This window comes from Oncorhynchus gorbuscha, unplaced genomic scaffold (assembly GCF_021184085.1).
Source record: "Oncorhynchus gorbuscha isolate QuinsamMale2020 ecotype Even-year unplaced genomic scaffold, OgorEven_v1.0 Un_scaffold_489, whole genome shotgun sequence".
Lineage (NCBI taxonomy): Eukaryota > Metazoa > Chordata > Actinopteri > Salmoniformes > Salmonidae > Oncorhynchus > Oncorhynchus gorbuscha.
Genome location: NW_025745318.1, coordinates 302,368 through 323,430, shown reverse-complemented (window position 1 = coordinate 323,430; position 21,063 = coordinate 302,368). Strand labels below are relative to the sequence as shown.

The 21,063-nt window shown below is 46.2% G+C and overlaps 1 protein-coding gene across 1 annotated transcript in view; it reads left to right on the top strand.

Moving 5' to 3' along the window:
* Positions 1 to 21,063, top strand: part of LOC124018370 (glucagon receptor-like) — a 47,896-nt gene that overhangs the window by 9,029 nt on the left and 17,804 nt on the right. The window contains exons 4-9 of the mRNA XM_046333652.1: positions 1,254 to 1,348; positions 3,764 to 3,870; positions 7,346 to 7,514; positions 8,134 to 8,293; positions 9,483 to 9,543; positions 16,293 to 16,362. Of these exons, the coding sequence (XP_046189608.1) occupies positions 1,254 to 1,348; positions 3,764 to 3,870; positions 7,346 to 7,514; positions 8,134 to 8,293; positions 9,483 to 9,543; positions 16,293 to 16,362 (662 nt within the window). The remainder of the gene's footprint in view (positions 1 to 1,253; positions 1,349 to 3,763; positions 3,871 to 7,345; positions 7,515 to 8,133; positions 8,294 to 9,482; positions 9,544 to 16,292; positions 16,363 to 21,063) is intronic.

The following is a 21,063-nucleotide window of genomic DNA, read 5'->3' as shown; positions in this document are numbered from 1 at the left end:
GGTTTGTTGATTGGTTTGTTGATTGGTTTGTTGATTGGTTTGTTGATTGGTTTGTTGATTGGTTTGTTGATTGGTTTGTTGATTGGTTTGTTGATTGGGTGAATAGCTTTGTATATCATGTTCAATAAATACCAAACTCATCAAATATCTGAAACTTCTGTCAGGGTTGTGTGATAGGTAGTGTGATAGGTAGTGTGATAGGTAGTGTGATAGGTAGTGTGATAGGTAGTGTGATAGGTAGTGTGATAGGTAGTGTGATAGGTAGTGTGATAGGTAGTGTGATAGGTAGTGTGATAGGTAGTGTGATAGGTAGTGTGATAGGTAGTGTGATAGGTAGTGTGATAGGTAGTGTGATAGGTAGTGTGATAGGTAGTGTGATAGGTAGTGTGATAGGTAGTGTGAAAGGTAGTGTGATAGGTAAAGTGATAGATTGTGTGATAGGTAGTGTGATAGGTAGTGTGATAGGTAGTGATAGGTAGTGTGATAGGTACTGTGATAGGTAGTGTGATAGGTAGTGTGATAGGTAGTGTGATAGGTAGTGTGATAGGTAGTGTGATAGGTAGTGTGATAGGTAGTGTGAAAGGTAGTGTGATAGGTAGTGTGATAGGTAGTGTGATAGGTAGTGTGATAGGTAGTGTGATAGGTAGTGTGATAGGTAGTGTGATAGGTAGTGTGAAAGGTAGTGTGATAGGTAGTGTGATAGGTAGTGTGATAGGTAGTGTGATAGGTAGTGTGATAGGTAGTGTTAGGTAGTGTGAAAGGTAGTGTGATAGGTAGTGTGATAGGTAGTGTGATAGGTAGTGTGATAGGTAGTGTGATAGGTAGTGTGATAGGTAGTGTGATAGGTAGTGTGATAGGTAGTGTGATGGGTAGTGTGATGGGTAGTGTGATGGGTAGTGTGATGGGTAGTGTGATGGGTAGTGTGATGGGTAGTGTGATAGGTAGTGTGAAAGGTAGTGTGATAGGTAGTGTGATAGGTAGTGTGATAGGTAGTGTGATAGGTAGTGTGATAGGTAGTGTGATGGGTAGTGTGATGGGTAGTGTGATAGGTAGTGTGATGGGTAGTGTGATGGGTAGTGTGATAGGTAGTGTGATAGGTAGTGTGATAGGTAGTGTGATAGGTAGTGTGATAGGTAGTGTGATAGGTACTGTGATAGGTACTGTGATAGGTAGTGTGATAGGTAGTGTGAAAGGGTAACTAGTCTGCTTGGGTCAGTGAATGACAGTCTACCTGTAATGTGTGTCTGTTCCAGTCCAGCATGGTTCGGTGTACAGGGAGTGTGACGCGGACGGCCAGTGGGTTCCCCAGAAGAACACGAGCGAGTGTGATGCTAATGATCCTGCTCAGGTGAAAATGATGTGTCTCTTGTGAGTGAGGCTCGGGAAATGCTGTGGATAAAATATCGTCATAGAGACATGATGGGAAGGATGTATAGAATTGATTCATGTTTTTCATCCGTGTGAGTGTACTGAGGTGTGTAGGCTAAATGTACAGACCATTCAGAAGGTATTCAGACCCCTTACATTTTTCCACATTTTCCAACGTTACTCATCAATCTACACACAGTACCCCATAACTGTCGGTAAGAGTGTCCATGATTGAGTCTTTGAATGAAGAGACGGAGATAAAACTGTCAGGTGGAGTGTTTGTTGCAGCTCGTTCCAGTCGCCAGCTGCAGCAAACTGAAAAGACGATGTTACAAGGTATGACGCTACAAGCTTGGCACACCTGTATTTGGGGAGTTTCTCCAATTCTTCTCTGCAGATCCTCTCAAGCTCTGTCAGGTCGGATGTGGAGCGTCGCTGCACAGCTATTTGCAGGTTTCTCCAGAGATGTTCAATCAGGTTCAAATCAGGGCTCTGGCTGGGCCACTCAAGGACATTCAGAGACTCGTCCCGAAGCCACACCTGCGTTGTCTTTGCTGTGTTCTTAGGGTTGTTGTCCTGTTGAAAGGTGAACCTTCGACCAGTCTGAGGTCCTGAGCGCTCTGGAGCAGAGACTTGTCCCAAATGCACTCCTGCGTTGTCTTTGCTGTGTTCTTAGGGTCGTTGTCCTGTTGAAAGGTGAACCTTCGACCAGTCTGAGGGCCTGAGCGCTCTGGAGCAGGTTTTCACCAAGGATCTCTCTGTACTTTGTTCCGTTCATCTTTCCTTCGATCCTGACTAGTGTCCGACTTTTTGCCACTGAAAAACATCCCCACAGGCTGATGCTGCCACCACCATGCTTCACCATAGGGATGGTGCCACTACCATGCTTCACCATAGGGATGATACCAGGTTTTCTCTAGATGTGACACTTGGCATTCAGTCCAAATAGTTCAATCTTGGTTTCATCAGGCCAGAGAATCTTTTTTCTCACGGTCTGAGAGTCCTTTAGGTGCCTTTTGACAAACTCCAAGTGTGCTTCATGTACCTTTCACTGAGGAGTGGCTTCCATCTGGCCACTCTACCATAAAGGCCTGATTGGTGGAGTGCTGCAGTGATGGTTGTCCTTCTGAAAGGTTCTCCCATCTCCACAGAGGAACTCTGGAGCTCTATCAGAGTACCATTGGGTTCTTGGTCACCTCCCTGTCCAAGGCCGGGCAGCCAGCTCTAGGAAGAGTATTGGTGGTTCAAACCGTCTTCCATTTAAGAATGATGGAGGCCACTTGTTCTTGGGGACCTTCAATGCTGCAGACATTTTCTTGGTACCCTTCCCCAGACCTGTGCCTCGACACAATCCTGTCTTGGAGCTCCACGGACAACTCCTTTGACCTCATGGCTTGGTTTTTGCTCTGACATGCACTGTCAACTGTGGGACCTTATATAGACAGGTGTGTGCCTTTCCAATCCATGTCCAATCAACTGTGGGACCTTATATAGACAGGTGTGTGCCTTTCCAAATCATGTCCAATCAACTGTGGGACCTTATATAGACAGGTGTGTGCCTTTCCAAACCATGTCCAATCAACTGTGGGACCTTACATAGACAGGTGTGTGCCTTTCCAAACCATGTCCAATCAACTGTGGGACCTTATATAGACAGGTGTGTGCCTTTCCAAACCATGTCCAATCAACTGTGGGACCTTATATAGACAGGTGTGTGCCTTTCCAAACCATGTCCAATCAACTGTGGGACCTTATATAGACAGGTGTGTGCCTTTCCAAACCATGTCCAATCAACTGTGGGACCTTATATAGACAGGTGTGTGCCTTTCCAAACCATGTCCAATCAACTGAATTTACCACAGGTGGACTCCAATCAATGGAAACAGGATGTACATCAATTTCAAGTGTCAGAGCAAAGGGTCTGAATACTTATGTAAATGTCATATTTCTGTTGTTTAAATCTTTAATACATTTTCAAGAAATTCTAAAAACCTGTTTTTGCTTTGTCATTGGTATTGTGATGTCATTATGGGGTATTGTGATGTCATTATGGGGTATTGTGATGTCATCGTGGGGTATTGTGATGTCATTATGGGGTATTGTGATGTCATTATGGGGTATTGTGATGTCATCGTGGGGTATTGTGATGTCATTATGGGGTATTGTGTGTAGATTGATGAGGAAAACATTTCATTTAATACATTTAAAAATAAAGCTGTAATGTAACAAAATGTGGAAAAAGTCAAGAATTCTGAATACTTTCCCAATGCAATGTTTGTTATTGTTTCTGTGTGTGTGTGTGTGTGTGTGTGTGTGTGTGTGTGTGTGTGTGTGTGTGTGTGTGTGTGTGTGTGTGTGTGTGTGTGTGTGTGTGTGTGTGTGTGTGTGTGTGTAGCCTCACTATGGTCAGATCCTCAAGAAGTTCCGGACCATGTACACCGTGGGCTACTCTCTGTCTCTGGGGGCTCTGGTGTTAGCGCTCGGAATCCTGATCACTTTCAGGTAACACACACACACACACACACACACACACACACACACACACACACACACACACACACACACACACACACACACACACACACACACACACACACACACACACACACACACACCCAGAGAGACACACACACACACACACACACACAGAGAGACACACACACACACCCAGAGAGACACACACACACCCAGAGAGACACACACACACACCCAGAGAGACACACACACACACCCAGAGAGACACACACACACACCCAGAGAGACACACACACACACCCAGAGAGACACACACACACACCCAGAGAGACACACACACACACCCAGAGAGACACACACACACACCCAGAGACACACACACACACACACACCCAGAGAGACACACACACACACCCAGAGAGACACACACACACACCCAGAGAGACACACACACACACCCAGAGAGACACACACACACACCCAGAGAGACACACACACACACCCAGAGAGACACACACACACACCCAGAGAGACACACACACACACACAGAGAGACACACACACACACCCAGAGAGACACACACACACACCCAGAGACACACACACACACACACACCCAGAGAGACACACACACACACCCAGAGAGACACACACACACACACCCAGAGAGACACACACACACACCCAGAGAGACACACACACACACCCAGAGAGACACACACACACACCCAGAGAGACACACACACACACCCAGAGAGACACACACACACACACAGAGAGACACACACACACACCCAGAGAGACACACACACACACCCAGAGAGACACACACACACACCCAGAGAGACACACACACACACCCAGAGACACACACACACACACCCAGAGAGACACACACACACACCCAGAGAGACACACACACACACCCAGAGAGACACACACACACACCCAGAGAGAGACACACACACACACCCAGAGAGACACACACACACACCCAGAGAGACACACACACACACACACACCCAGAGAGAGACACACACACACACACACACACACACACACACACACACACACACACACACACACACACACACACACACACACACACACACACACACACACACACACACACACACACACACACACGCGCGCGCGCACACACGCACACACACACACACAGAGAGACAGAGGCACACACACCCAGAGAAACACACACACACCTTCACACACACACACACAGACAGAGAGACACACAGAGACACACACAGACACACACACACACACACACACACACATAGACACAGAGAGAGAGAGAGAGAGAGAGAGAGAGAGAGAGAGAGAGAGAGAGAGAGAGAGAGAGAGAGAGAGAGAGATACACACACAAACACTGAGACAGCCTGTAGGATTGGTGTTAATGCTTGGCACCATGATCAGGTAACCTTCACCTCATGACCGTAAAGAGGAAAGACACCATGTCCTCTCAGCCACTCAGCCACCCATCATGACCTCTCAGCCACTCAGCCACCCACCATGACCTCTCAGCCACTCAGCCACCCACCATGATCTCTCAGCCACTCAGCCACCCACCATGACCTCTCAGCCACTCAGCCACCCACCATGACCTCTCAGCCACCCACCATGACCTCTCAGCCACCCACCATGACCTCTCAGCCACTCAGCCACCCACCATGACCTCTCAGCCACCCACCATGTCCTCTCAGCCACCCACCATGACCTCTCAGCCACTCAGCCACCCACCATGATCTCTCAGCCACTCAGCCACCCACCATGTCCTCTCAGCCACTCAGCCACCCACCATGTCCTCTCAGCCACCCACCATGTCCTCTCAGCCACTCAGCCACCCACCATTTCCTCTCAGCCACCCACCATGACCTCTCAGCCACTCAGCCACCCACCATGACCTCTCAGCCACTCAGCCACCCACCATGTCCTCTCAGCCACCCATCATGTCCTCTTAGCCACCCACCATGACCTCCCAGCCACCCACCATGTCCTCTCAGCCACCCACCATGTCCTCTCAGCCACCCACCATGTCCTCTCAGCCACCCACCATGACCTCTCAGCCACCCACCATGTCCTCTCAGCCACCCACCGTGACCTCTCAGCCACCCACCATGACCTCTCAGCCACCCACCATGTCCTCTCAGCCACCCACCATGACCTCTCAGCCACCCACCATGACCTCTCAGCCACCCACCATGTCCTCTCAGCCACCCACCATGTCCTCTCAGCCACCCACCACTCTTCATGGAGGTAGAAAGGTGTATGTTTCTCAGCCACCCACCATGACCTCTCAGCCACCCACCATGCCCTCTCAGCCACTCACCATGTCCTCCCAGCCACCCACCATGTCCTCTCAGCCACCCGCTATGTCCTCTCAGCCACCCACCATGTCCTCTCAGCCACCCACCATGACCTCTCAGCCACCCACCACACTTCATGGAGGTAGAAAGGTGTATGTTTCTCAGCCACCCACCATGACCTCTCAGCCACCCGCCATGTCCTCTCAGCCACCCACCATGTCCTCTCAGCCACCCACCATGTCCTCTCAGCCACCCACCATGTCCTCTCAGCCACCCACCATGTCCTCTCAGCCACCCGCCATGTCCTCTCAGTCACCCACCATGTCCTCTCAGCCACCCACCATGTCCTCTCAGCCACCCACCATGTCCTCTCAGCCACCCACCATGTCCTCCCAGCCACCCACCATGTCCTCTCAGCCACCCACCATGACCTCCCAGCCACCCACCATGACCTCCCAGCCACCCACCATGTCCTCTCAGCCACCCACCATGTCCTCTCAGCCACCCACCATGTCCTCTCAGCCACCCACCATGTCCTCTCAGCCACCCACCATGTCCTCTCAGCCACCCACCATGACCTCCCAGCCACCCACCATGACCTCCCAGCCACCCACCATGTCCTCCCAGCCACCCACCATGTCCTCTCAGCCACCCGCCATGTCCTCTCAGCCACCCGCCATGTCCTCTCAGCCACCCGCCATGTCCTCTCAGCCACCCACCATGTCCTCTCAGCCACCCACCATGTCCTCTCAGCCACCCACCATGTCCTCTCAGCCACCCACCATGTCCTCTCAGCCACCCACCATGACCTCTCAGCCACCCACCATGTCCTCTCAGCCACCCACCATGTCCTCTCAGCCACACACCATGACCTCTCAGCCACCCACCATGTCCTCTCAGCCACCCACCATGTCCTCTCAGCCACCCACCATGACCTCTCAGCCACCCACCATGTCCTCTCAGCCACCCACCATGTCCTCTCAGCCACACACCATGACCTTGAATGGACATGTCAGTGACGCAAGGTAGCTCCACTGACCTTACTGTTTGGCCTCCTATTGACAGTAACCATACAGATATGCATATTCAAATTCCATAACCTTTCATCTTTGTTATATTACCTCTGCTGTAGTTGACATTCCCCCTAACAGGAAGCACACTGCCCCCCCCCCTTACAGGAAGCTCCACTGTATGAGGAACAACATCCACATGAACCTGTTTGCATCCTTCATCCTGCGTGCTCTGTCCATCCTGATAAAGGACGCCATGTTGGAGGCTCCCAGCGTCAACATCGGACAGGACCAGGATGTTACAGACTATGAGGTGGAGTGGCTCGTCAACAACGAGGTGTGTTGTTGTTGTTGTTGTTTGTCTGAAAGGGTCGTGGTCAAAAGTAGTGCCGTTCAACAACGAGGTGGGTGTGTTGGGTTGACCAGGGTGAGGTAAAGTGGCCAGTCAACAACAAGGTTGGTGTGTTGGGTTGACCAGGGTGAGGTAAAGAGTCAGGTTAACAACAAGGTGGGTGTGTTGGGTTGACCAGGGTGAGGTAAAGTGTCAGGTCAACAACAAGGTGGGAGTGTTGAGTTGACCAGGGTGAGGTAAAGAGTCAGGTTAACAACAAGGTGGGTGTGTTGAGTTGACCAGGGTGAGGTAAAGAGTCAGGTCAACAACAAGGTGGGAGTGTTGGGTTGACCAGGGTGAGGTAAAGTGGCCAGTCAACAACAAGGTGGGAGTGTTGGGTTGACCAGGGTGAGGTAAAGTGGCCAGTCAACAACAAGGTGGGTGTGTTGAGTTGAGTTGACCAGGGTGAGGTAAAGTGGCCAGTCAACAACAAGGTGGGTGTTTCGAGTTTACCAGGATTATAAGGGTTTGATCTCTGAAGCATTGTTTAGCCATACTGGAAGATTATAAGGGTTTTGTTAGGTCTTGAAACATTTTTTTTTTTCCTGTGTGTTGTGTCCTGTAGACGGCGGTGGGGTGTCGTATCGCCGTGGTGATGATGCAGTACAGTATCATGGCTAACAGCTATTGGCTGCTGGTGGAAGGCATCTACCTCCACAACCTGCTGGTCATCACCGTGTTCACTGAGAGAAACTACTTCAACATCTACCTGTGTATCGGCTGGGGTGAGGAGGGGGGGAGGAGAGGGAGGGGGGTGATGGGGGGGGTGATGGGGGGTGAGGAGAGGGAGGGGGAGGGAGAAGGTGGAGGATTGGGAGGGGGAGGAGAGGGAGCGGGAGGAGAGGAGGGGGTGGGGGTGAGGAGAGGGGATGGGGGAGGGGGGAAGGTGGAGGATTGGGAGGGGGAGGAGAGGAGGGGGATGGGGGGGTGAGGAGAGGGAGAGGAGGGGGGGAGAAGGGGGGAGGAGAGGAGGGGGTGGAGGTTGTGTATTTGTCGCAGCATAGCACATTATATACCAGAAGACAGAGCATTTTGTCTACCTGAGTAGATCTATTATAGATATAGTCACCCTCAGGGTTAGGTAGTAGATCTATTATAGATATAATCACCCACAGGGTTAGGTAGTAGATCTATTATAGATATAGGCACCCTAAGTGTTAGGTAGTAGATCTATTATAGATATAGTCAGTCTCAGGGTTAGGTAGTAGATCTATTATAGATATAGGCACCCTAAGTGTTAGGTAGTAGAGATATTATAGAGATAGTCAGTCTCAGGGTTAGGTAGTAGAGATATTATAGAGATAGTCAGTCTCAGGGTTAGGTAGTAGAGATATTATAGAGATAGTCAGTCTCAGGGTTAGGTAGTAGAGATATTATAGAGATAGTCAGTCTCAGGGTTAGTTAGTAGAGATATTATAGAGATAGTCAGTCTCAGGGTTAGGTAGTAGAGATATTATAGAGATAGTCAGTCTCAGGGTTAGTTAGTAGATCTATTATAGATATAGTCAGTCTCAGGGTTAGGCAGTAGAGATATTATAGAGATAGTCAGTCTCAGGGTTAGGTAGTAGAGATAGTCAGTCTCAGGGTTAGGTAGTAGAGATATTATAGAGATAGTCAGTCTCAGGGTTAGGTAGTAGAGATATTATAGAGATAGTCAGTCTCAGGGTTATGTAGTAGAGATATTATAGAGATAGTCAGTCTCAGGGTTAGGTAGTAGATCTATTATAGAGATAGTCAGTCTCAGGGTTAGGTAGTAGAGATATTATAGAGATAGTCAGTCTCAGGGTTAGTTAGTAGAGATATTATAGAGATAGTCAGTCTCAGGGTTAGGTAGTAGAGATATTATAGAGATAGTCAGTCTCAGGGTTAGGTAGTCTATTAGTTTTTGTGTGTTTAATGTGATTCTCTCTGCAGGTGCCCCTCTGATCTTCCTGGTGCCCTGGGTGATGGTGAAATACCTGTATGAAAATGAGGAGTAAGTGCCTGCATGAGTGAGTGAGTGCCTGCATGAGTGAGTGAGTGCCTGCATGAGTGAGTGAGTGCCTGCATGAGTGAGTGAGTGCCTGCATGAGTGAGTGCCTGCATGAGTGAGTGCCTGCATGAGTGAGTGAGTGCCTGCATGAGTGAGTGAGTGCCTGCATGAGTGAGTGAGTGCCTGCATGAGTGAGTGCCTGCATGAGTGAGTGCCTGCATGAGTGAGTGCCGGCATGAGTGAGTGAGTGCCTGCATGAGTGAGTGCCTGCATGAGTGAGTGCCTGCATGAGTGAGTGAGTGCCTGCATGAGTGAGTGAGTGCCTGCATGAGTGAGTGCCTGCATGAGTGAGTGAGTGCCTGTATGAGTGAGTTAGTGCCTGCATGAGTGAGTGAGTGCCTGCATGAGTGAGTGAGTGCCTGCATGAGTGAGTGAGTGCCTGCATGAGTGAGTGAGTGCCTGCATGAGTGAGTGAGTGCCTGCATGCGTCAGTGAGTGCCTGCATGAGTGAGTGAGTGCCTGCATGCGTGAGTGAGTGCCTGAATTAGTGAGTGAGTGCCTGCATGAGTGAGTGAGTGCCTGCATGAGTGAGTGAGTGCCTGCATTAGTGAGTGAGTGCCTGCATGAGTGAGTGAGGGCCATCCCGGTGTACGAGTGCCTTCACAAATGTGTCACTCTCTCTCTCCCTCACCAATGTTTCTCTGACCCAATGTGTCCCTGACCCTATGTGTCCCTGACCCTATGTGTCCCTGACCCAATGTGTCCCTGACCCAATGTGTCCCTGACCCTATGTGTCCCTGACCCTATGTGTCCCTGACCCAATGTGTCCCTGACCCTATGTGTCCCTGACCCAATATGTCCCTGACCCAATGTGTCCCTGACCCAATGTGTCCCTGACCCAATATGTCTCTGACCCAATATGTCCCTGACCCAATATGTCCCTGACCCAATATGTCCCTGACCCAATGTGTCCCTGACCCAATATGTCCCTGACCCAATGTGTATGACAGGAGAGAAATTGTGATACAAATAAACAAAATAACTTCTAGTTCAAACCAGTTCTGAGTAGTACTACTGGTTCAAACCAGTTCTGAGTAGTACTACTGGTTCAAACCAGTTCTGAGTAGTACTACTGGTTCAAACCAGTTCTGAGTAGTACTACTGGTTCAAACCAGTTCTGACTAGTACTACTGGTTCAAACCAGTTCTGACTAGTCCTACAGGTGATATAACCTCTAGTTCAAACCAGTTCTGACTAGTACTACTGGTTCAAGCCAGTTCTGAGTAGTACTACTCTTTTAAGCCAGTTCTGAGTAGTACTACTGGTTCAAACCAGTTCTGACTAGTACTACTGGTTCAAACCAGTTCTGACTAGTACTACTGGTTCAAGCCAGTTCTGACTAGTACTACTGGTTCAAGCCAGTTCTGACTAGTACTACTGGTTCAAACCAGTTCTGAATAGTACTACTGATTCAAACCAGTTCTGACTAGTCCTACAGGTGATATAACCTCTAGTTCAAACCAGTTCTGACTAGTACTACTGGTTCAAGCCAGTTCTGAATAGTACTACTGGTTCAAGCCAGTTCTGAGTAGTACTACTGGTTCAAACCAGTTCTGACTAGTACTACTGGTTCAAACCAGTTCTGACTAGTACTACTGGTTCAAGCCAGTTCTGAGTAGTACTACTGGTTCAAACCAGTTCTGAGTAGTACTACTGGTTCAAGCCAGTTCTGAGTAGTACTACTGGTTCAAACCAGTTCTGACTGGTACTACTGGTTCAAATCAGTTCTGAGTAGTACTACTGGTTCAAGCCAGTTCTGAGTAGTACTACTGGTTCAAACCAGTTCTGACTGGTACTACTGGTTCAAACCAGTTCTGAGTAGTACTACTGGTTCAAACCAGTTCTGACTAGTCCCACTGGTTCAAACCAGTTCTGAGTAGTACTACTGGTTCAAACCAGTTCTGAGTAGTACTACTGGTTCAAACCAGTTCTGAGTAGTACTACTGGTTCAAACCAGTTCTGACTAGTACTACTGGTTCAAGCCAGTTCTGAGTAGTACTACTGGTTCAAACCAGTTCTGAATAGTACTACTGATTCAAACCAGTTCTGACTAGTCCTACAGGTGATATAACCTCTAGTTCAAACCAGTTCTGACTAGTACTACTGGTTCAAGCCAGTTCTGAATAGTACTACTGGTTCAAGACAGTTCTGAGTAGTACTACTGGTTCAAACCAGTTCTGAGTAGTACTACTGGTTCAAACCAGTTCTGAGTAGTACTACTGGTTCAAACCAGTTCTGAGTAGTACTACTGGTTCAAACCAGTTCTGACTAGTACTACTGGTTCAAGCCAGTTCTGACTAGTACTACTGGTTCAAACCAGTTCTGAATAGTACTACTGATTCAAACCAGTTCTGACTAGTCCTACAGGTGATATAACCTCTAGTTCAAACCAGTTCTGACTAGTACTACTGGTTCAAGCCAGTTCTGAATAGTACTACTGGTTCAAGCCAGTTCTGAGTAGTACTACTGGTTCAAACCAGTTCTGACTAGTACTACTGGTTCAAACCAGTTCTGACTAGTACTACTGGTTCAAGCCAGTTCTGAGTAGTACTACTGGTTCAAACCAGTTCTGAGTAGTACTACTGGTTCAAGCCAGTTCTGAGTAGTACTACTGGTTCAAACCAGTTCTGACTGGTACTACTGGTTCAAATCAGTTCTGAGTAGTACTACTGGTTCAAGCCAGTTCTGAGTAGTACTACTGGTTCAAACCAGTTCTGACTGGTACTACTGGTTCAAACCAGTTCTGAGTAGTACTACTGGTTCAAACCAGTTCTGACTAGTCCTACTGGTTCAAACCAGTTCTGAGTAGTACTACTGGTTCAAACCAGTTCTGAGTAGTACTACTGGTTCAAACCAGTTCTGAGTAGTACTACTGGTTTAAACCAGTTCTGACTAGTACTACTGGTTCAAGCCAGTTCTGACTAGTACTACTGGCGATGCAATGATGCATGACTGATGACACCTGCTATATTTTTAGAGACAAGGAATTGAGAGGTCAGACAGCCTGCTCTCTCCAAGTGAAAATCCCTGCAGTGTTCCTTGGAGGATCTTGGTCAATTTAGCAGAAGATTTATAGTCAAAAGCTGTGACCAAAAAACATTTAGCGGTTGACAGGAATGTCTGTTTTGAACACAGGCAGGTTAGTAAACCAGGAAACCTCCTATAATGCAGGAAACCTCCTGTAATGCAGGAAACCTCCTGTGATGTGTAATGCAGGAAACCTCCTGTGATGTGTACACCAGGAAACCCCTGCGATGTGTAATGCAGAAAACCTCCTGTGATGTGTAATGCAGGAAACCTCCTGTGATGTGTAATGAAGGAAACCTCCTGCGATGTGTAATGCAGGAAACCTCCTGTAATGCAGGAAACCTCCTGTGATGTGTAATGCAGGAAACCTCCTGTGATGTGTAATGCAGGAAACCTCCTGTGATGTGTAAACCAGTAAACCTCCTGTGATGTGTAATGCAGGAAATCTCCTGCGATGTGTAATGCAGGAAACCTCCTGTAATGCAGGAAACCTCCTGCGATGTGTAAGGCAGGAAACCACCTGCGATGTGTAAACCAGGAAACCTCCTGCGATGTGTAATGCAGGAAACCTCCTGTAATGCAGGAAACCTCCTGCGATGTGTAATGCAGGAAACCTCCTGTAATGCATGAAACCTCCTGTGATGTGTAATGCAGGAAACCTCCTGTGATGCAGGAAACCTCCTGTAATGTGTAATGCAGGAAACCTCCTGTGATGTGTAATGCAGGAAACCTCCTGTGATGTGTAATATAGGTAACCTCCTGCGATGTGTAATGCAGGAAACCTCCTGCGATGTGTAATGTAGGAAACCTCCTGCGATGTGTAATGGAGGAAACCTCCTGTGATGTGTAATGCAGGAAACCTCCTGTGATGTGTAATGCAGGAAACCTCCTGTGATGTGTAATATAGGTAACCTCCTGCGATGTGTAATGCAGGAAACCTCCTGCGATGTGTAATGCAGGAAACCTCCTGTGATGTGTAATGCAGGATACCTCCTGCGATGTGTAATGCAGGAAACCTCCTGTAATGCAGGAAACCTCCTGTGATGTGTAATGCAGGAAACCTCCTGTGATGTGTAAACCAGGAAACCTCCTGTGATGTGTAATGGAGGAAACCTCCTGTGATGTGGAATGCAGGAAACCTCCTGTGATGTGTAAACCAGGAAACCTCCTGTGATGTTTAATGCAGGAAACCTCCTGCGATGTGTAATGGAACGTTAAGCTTCCAACACTTAGAACCGAGATGATTACACTCAGAGGACAGGAGAACATCCCCAAGAAGATCAACTGTCTCTTACTATCCTTACCTCTCAATTCTCTACTCTCTACGGGACTGTAGTACCCTACTTCATACTGTCTTAGGGTTACTGTACTATAGTACCCTACTTCATACTGTCTACGGGACTATAGTACCCTACTATAAACTCTCTTAGGGTTACTGTACCATAGTACCCTACTATAAACTCTCTTAGGGTTACTGTACTATAGTACCCTACTATAAACTCTCTTAGGGTTACTGTACTATAGTACCCTACTATAAACTCTCTTAGGGTTACTGTACTATAGTACCCTACTATAAACTCTCTACGGGACTGTAGTACCCTACTTCATACTCTCTACGGGACTATAGTACCCTACTTCATACTGTCTTAGGGTTACTGTACTATAGTACCCTACTATAATCTCTCTACGGGACTATAGTACCCTACTATAAACTCTCTACGGGACTGTAGTACCCTACTTCATACTCTCTACGGGACTATAGTACCCTACTTCATACTGTCTTAGGGTTACTGTACTATAGTACCCTACTATAAACTCTCTTAGGGTTACTGTACTGTAGTACCCTACTTCATACTGTCTTAGGGTTACTGTACTATAGTACCCTACTATAATCTCTCTTAGGGTTACTGTACTATAGTACCCTACTATAATCTCTCTACGGGACTATAGTACCCTACTATAAACTCTCTACGGGACTGTAGTACCCTACTTCATACTCTCTACGGGACTATAGTACCCTACTATAATCTCTCTACGGGACTATAGTACCCTACTATAAACTATCTACGGGACTGTAGTACCCTACTTCATACTGTCTTAGGGTTACTGTACTATAGTACCCTACTTCATACTCTCTACGGGACTGTAGTACCCTACTATAAACTCTCTTAGGGTTACTGTACTGTAGTACCCTACTTCATACTCTCTTAGGGTTACTGTACCATAGTACCCTACTATAAACTCTCTTAGGGTTACTGTACTGTAGTACCCTACTTCATACTCTCTACGGGACTGTAGTACCCTACTTCATACTCTCTACGGGACTGTAGTACCCTACTTCATACTCTCTTAGGGTTACTGTACTATAGTACCCTACTTCATACTGTCTACGGGACTATAGTACCCTACTATAAACTCTCTTAGAGTTACTGTACTATAGTACCCTACTATAAACTCTCTTAGGGTTACTGTACCATAGTACCCTACTATAAACTCTCTTAGGGTTACTGTACCATAGTACCCTACTATAAACTCTCTTGGGGTTACTGTACCATAGTACCCTACTATAAACTCTCTTGGGGTTACTGTACTATAGTACCCTACTATAAACTCTCTACGGGACTATAGTACCCTCCTATAAACTCTCTTAGGGTTACTGTACCATAGTACCCTACTATAAACTCTCTTAGGGTTACTGTACTATAGTACCCTACTATAAACTCTCTCTTTCCCCTCAGTGCTGTCTTGAGCCTTGTATACAGAGGTATAAAGGTGCTGTCTGTATGTTATCCTCAGTGCTGTGTCCCTCTGTTTGACAGGTGCTGTCTGTATGTTATCCTCAGTGCTGTGTCCCTCTGTTTGACAGGTGATGTCTGTATGTTATCCTCAGTGCTGTGGTCCTCTGTTTGACAGGTGCTGTCTGTATGTTATCCTCAGTGCTGTGGTCCTCTGTTTGACAGGTGCTGTCTGTATGTTATCCTCAGTGCTGTGTTCCTCTGTTTGACAGGTGCTGTCTGTATGTTATCCTCAGTGCTGTGTCCCTCTGTTGGACAGGTGCTGTCTGTATGTTATCCTCAGTGCTGTGTCCCTCTGTTTGACAGGTGCTGTCTGTATGTTATCCTCAGTGCTGTGTCCCTCTGTTGGACAGGTGCTGTCTGTATGTTATCCTCAGTGCTGTGTCCCTCTGTTTGACAGGTGCTGTCTGTATGTTATCCTCAGTGCTGTGGTCCTCTGTTTGACAGGTGCTGTCTGTATGTTATCCTCAGTGCTGTGGTCCTCTGTTTGACAGGTGCTGTCTGTATGTTATCCTCAGTGCTGTGGTCCTCTGTTTGACAGGTGCTGTCTGTATGTTATCCTCAGTGCTGTGGTCCTCTGTTTGACAGGTGCTGTCTGTATGTTATCCTCAGTGCTGTGGTCCTCTGTTTGACAGGTGCTGTCTGTATGTTATCCTCAGTGCTGTGGTCCTCTGTTTGACAGGTGCTGTCTGTATGTTATCCTCAGTGCTGTGGTCCTCTGTTTGACAGGTGCTGTCTGTATGTTATCCTCAGTGCTGTGGTCCTCTGTTTGACAGGTGCTGTCTGTATGTTATCCTCAGTGCTGTGGTCCTCTGTTTGACAGGTGCTGTCTGTATGTTATCCTCAGTGCTGTGGTCCTCTGTTTGACAGGTGCTGGGAGCAGAATATCAACATGCAGTACTGGTGGATCATACGGTCTCCTATACTGTTAGCAGTTGTGGTAAGTACCCTTTTGGTTGGTGTCTTTCAAAGGCCTTCTCCAACCGGATCTCTATATCTCTCTCCATCCCCTTCCTGCTCTCTACCTCTCCCTCTCCTTCCAGTCATGTATCTATAGTCCCAGTCAGTTTAGACAGTATAGACACACCTACTCATTCCAGTCATGTATCTATAGTCCCAGTATAGACACACCTACTCATTCCAGTCATGTATCTATAGTCCCAGTATAGACACACCTACTCATTCCAGTCATGTATCTATAGTCCCAGTCAGTTTAGACAGTATAGACACACCTACTCATTCCAGTCATGTATCTATAGGCCCAGTATAGACACACCTACTCATTCCAGTCATGTATCTATAGTCCCAGTCAGTTTAGACAGTATAGACACACCTACTCATTCCAGTCATGTATCTATAGTCCCAGTATAGACAGTATAGACACACCTACTCATTCCAGTCATGTATCTATAGTCCCAGTCAGTTCAGACAGTATGGACACACCTACTCATTCCAGTCATGTATCTATAGTCCCAGTTTAGACAGTATAGACACACCTACTCATTCCAGTCATGTATCTATAGTCCCAGTCAGTTTAGACACACCTACTCATTCCAGTCATGTATCTATAGTCCCAGACAGTTTAGACACACCTACTCATTCCAGTCATGTATCTATAGTCCCAGACAGTTTAGACACACCTACTCATTCCAGTTATGTATCTATAGTCCCAGTATAGACACACCTACTCATTCCAGTCATGTATCTATAGTCCCAGTATAGACACACCTACTCATTCCAGTCATGTATCTATAGTCCCAGTATAGATACACCTACTCATTCCAGTCATGTATCTATAGTCCCAGTCAGTATAGACACACCTACTCATTCCAGTCATGTATCTATAGTCCCAGTATAGACACACCTACTCATTCCAGTCATGTATCTATAGTCCCAGACAGTATAGACACACCTACTCATTCCCGTCATGTATCTATAGTCCCAGTCAGTTTAGACACACCTACTCATTCCAGTCATGTATCTATAGTCCCAGTTTAGACAGTATAGACACACCTACTCATTCCAGTCATGTATCTATAGTCCCAGTCAGTTTAGACACACCTACTCATTCCCGTCATGTATCTATAGTCCCAGTTTAGACAGTATAGACACACCTACTCATTCCAGTCATGTATCTATAGTCCCAGACAGTATAGACACACCTACTCATTCCAGTCATGTATCTATAGTCCCAGTCAGTTTAGACAGTATAGACACACCTACTCATTCCAGTCATGTATCTATAGTCCCAGTATAGACACACCTACTCATTCCAGTCATGTATCTATAGTCCCAGTCAGTATAGACACACCTACTCATTCCAGTCATGTATCTATAGTCCCAGTATAGACACACCTACTCATTCCAGTCATGTATCTATAGTCCCAGTCAGTATAGACACACCTACTCATTCCAGTCATGTATCTATAGTCCCAGTCAGTATAGACACACCTACTCATTCCAGTCATGTATCTATAGTCCCAGTCAGTATAGACACACCTACTCATTCCAGTCATGTATCTATAGTCCCAGACAGTATAGACACACCTACTCATTCCAGTCATGTATCTATAGTCCCAGTCAGTTTAGACAGTATAGACACACCTACTCATTCCAGTCATGTATCTATAGTCCCAGTATAGACACACCTACTCATTCCAGTCATGTATCTATAGTCCCAGTCAGTATAGACACACCTACTCATTCCAGTCATGTATCTATAGTCCCAGTATAGACACACCTACTCATTCCAGTCATGTATCTATAGTCCCAGTCAGTTTAGACACACCTACTCATTCCAGTCATGTATCTATAGTCCCAGTCAGTATAGACAGTATAGACACACTTACTCATTCCAGTCATGTATCTATAGTCCCAGTCAGTATAGACACACCTACTCATTCCAGTCATGTATCTATAGTCCCAGTCAGTATAGACACACCTACTCATTCCAGTCATGTATCTATAGTCCCAGTCAGTTTAGACACACCTACTCATTCCAGTCATGTATCTATAGTCCCAGTCAGTATAGACAGTATAGACACACTTACTCATTCCAGTCATGTATCTATAGTCCCAGTCAGTTTAGACAGTATAGACACACCTACTCATTCCAGTCATGTATCTATAGTCCCAGTCAGTATAGACACACCTACTCATTCCAGTCATGTATCTATAGTCCCAGTCAGTATAGACACACCTACTCATTCCAGTCATGTATCTATAGTCCCAGTCAGTATAGACACACCTACTCATTCCAGTCATGTATCTATAGTCCCAGTCAGTTTAGACAGTATAGACACACCTACTCATTCCAGTCATGTATCTATAGTCCCAGTCAGTTTAGACAGTATAGACACACCTACTCATTCCAGTCATGTATCTATAGTCCCAGTATAGACACACCTACTCATTCCAGTCATGTATCTATAGTCCCAGTCAGTATAGACACACCTACTCATTCCAGTCATGTATCTATAGTCCCAGTCAGTTTAGACACACCTACTCATTCCAGTCATGTATCTATAGTCCCAGTCAGTATAGACAGTATAGACACACTTACTCATTCCAGTCATGTATCTATAGTCCCAGTCAGTTTAGACAGTATAGACACACCTACTCATTCCAGTCATGTATCTATAGTCCCAGTCAGTATAGACACACCTACTCATTCCAGTCATGTATCTATAGTCCCAGTCAGTATAGACACACCTACTCATTCCAGTCATGTATCTATAGTCCCAGTCAGTTTAGACAGTATAGACACACCTACTCATTCCAGTCATGTATCTATAGTCCCAGTCAGTTTAGACAGTATAGACACACCTACTCATTCCAGTCATGTATCTATAGTCCCAGTCAGTATAGACACACCTACTCATTCCAGTCATGTATCTATATTCCCAGTCAGTTTAGACACACCTACTCATTCCAGTCATGTATCTATAGTCCCAGTATAGACACACCTACTCATTCCAGTCATGTATCTATAGTCCCAGTCAGTTTAGACACACCTACTCATTCCCGTCATGTATCTATAGTCCCAGTTTAGACAGTATAGACACACCTACTCATTCCAGTCATGTATCTATAGTCCCAGACAGTATAGACAGTATAGACACACTTACTCATTCCAGTCATGTATCTATAGTCCCAGTCAGTTTAGACAGTATAGACACACCTACTCATTCCAGTCATGTATCTATAGTCCCAGTCAGTATAGACACACCTACTCATTCCAGTCATGTATCTATAGTCCCAGTATAGACACACCTACTCATTCCAGTCATGTATCTATAGTCCCAGTCAGTTTAGACACACCTACTCATTCCCGTCATGTATCTATAGTCCCAGTTTAGACAGTATAGACACACCTACTCATTCCAGTCATGTATCTATAGTCCCAGTCAGTTTAGACAGTATAGACACACCTACTCATTCCCGTCATGTATCTATAGTCCCAGTTTAGACAGTATAGACACACCTACTCATTCCAGTCATGTATCTATAGTCCCAGACAGTATAGACACACCTACTCATTCCAGTCATGTATCTATAGTCCCAGTCAGTATAGACACACCTACTCATTCCAGTCATGTATCTATAGTCCCAGTCAGTTTAGACACACCTACTCATTCCAGTCATGTATCTATAGTCCCAGACAGTATAGACAGTATAGACACACCTACTCATTCCAGTCATGTATCTATAGTCCCAGTCAGTTTAGACACACCTACTCATTCCCGTCATGTATCTATAGTCCCAGTTTAGACAGTATAGACACACCTACTCATTCCAGTCATGTATCTATAGTCCCAGACAGTATAGACAGTATAGACACACTTACTCATTCCAGTCATGTATCTATAGTCCCAGTCAGTTTAGACAGTATAGACACACCTACTCATTCCAGTCATGTATCTATAGTCCCAGTCAGTATAGACACACCTACTCATTCCAGTCATGTATCTATAGTCCCAGTATAGACACACCTACTCATTCCAGTCATGTATCTATAGTCCCAGTCAGTTTAGACACACCTACTCATTCCCGTCATGTATCTATAGTCCCAGTTTAGACAGTATAGACACACCTACTCATTCCAGTCATGTATCTATAGTCCCAGTCAGTTTAGACAGTATAGACACACCTACTCATTCCCGTCATGTATCTATAGTCCCAGTTTAGACAGTATAGACACACCTACTCATTCCAGTCATGTATCTATAGTCCCAGACAGTATAGACACACCTACTCATTCCAGTCATGTATCTATAGTCCCAGTCAGTATAGACACACCTACTCATTCCAGTCATGTATCTATAGTCCCAGTCAGTTTAGACACACCTACTCATTCCAGTCATGTATCTATAGTCCCAGTCAGTTTAGACAGTATAGACACACCTACTCATTCCAGTCATGTATCTATAGTCCCAGTATAGACACACCTACTCATTCCAGTCATGTATCTATAGTCCCAGTCAGTTTAGACACACCTACTCATTCCCGTCATGTATCTATAGTCCCAGTTTAGACAGTATAGACACACCTACTCATTCCAGTCATGTATCTATAGTCCCAGACAGTATAGACAGTATAGACACACCTACTCATTCCAGTCATGTATCTATAGTCCCAGTCA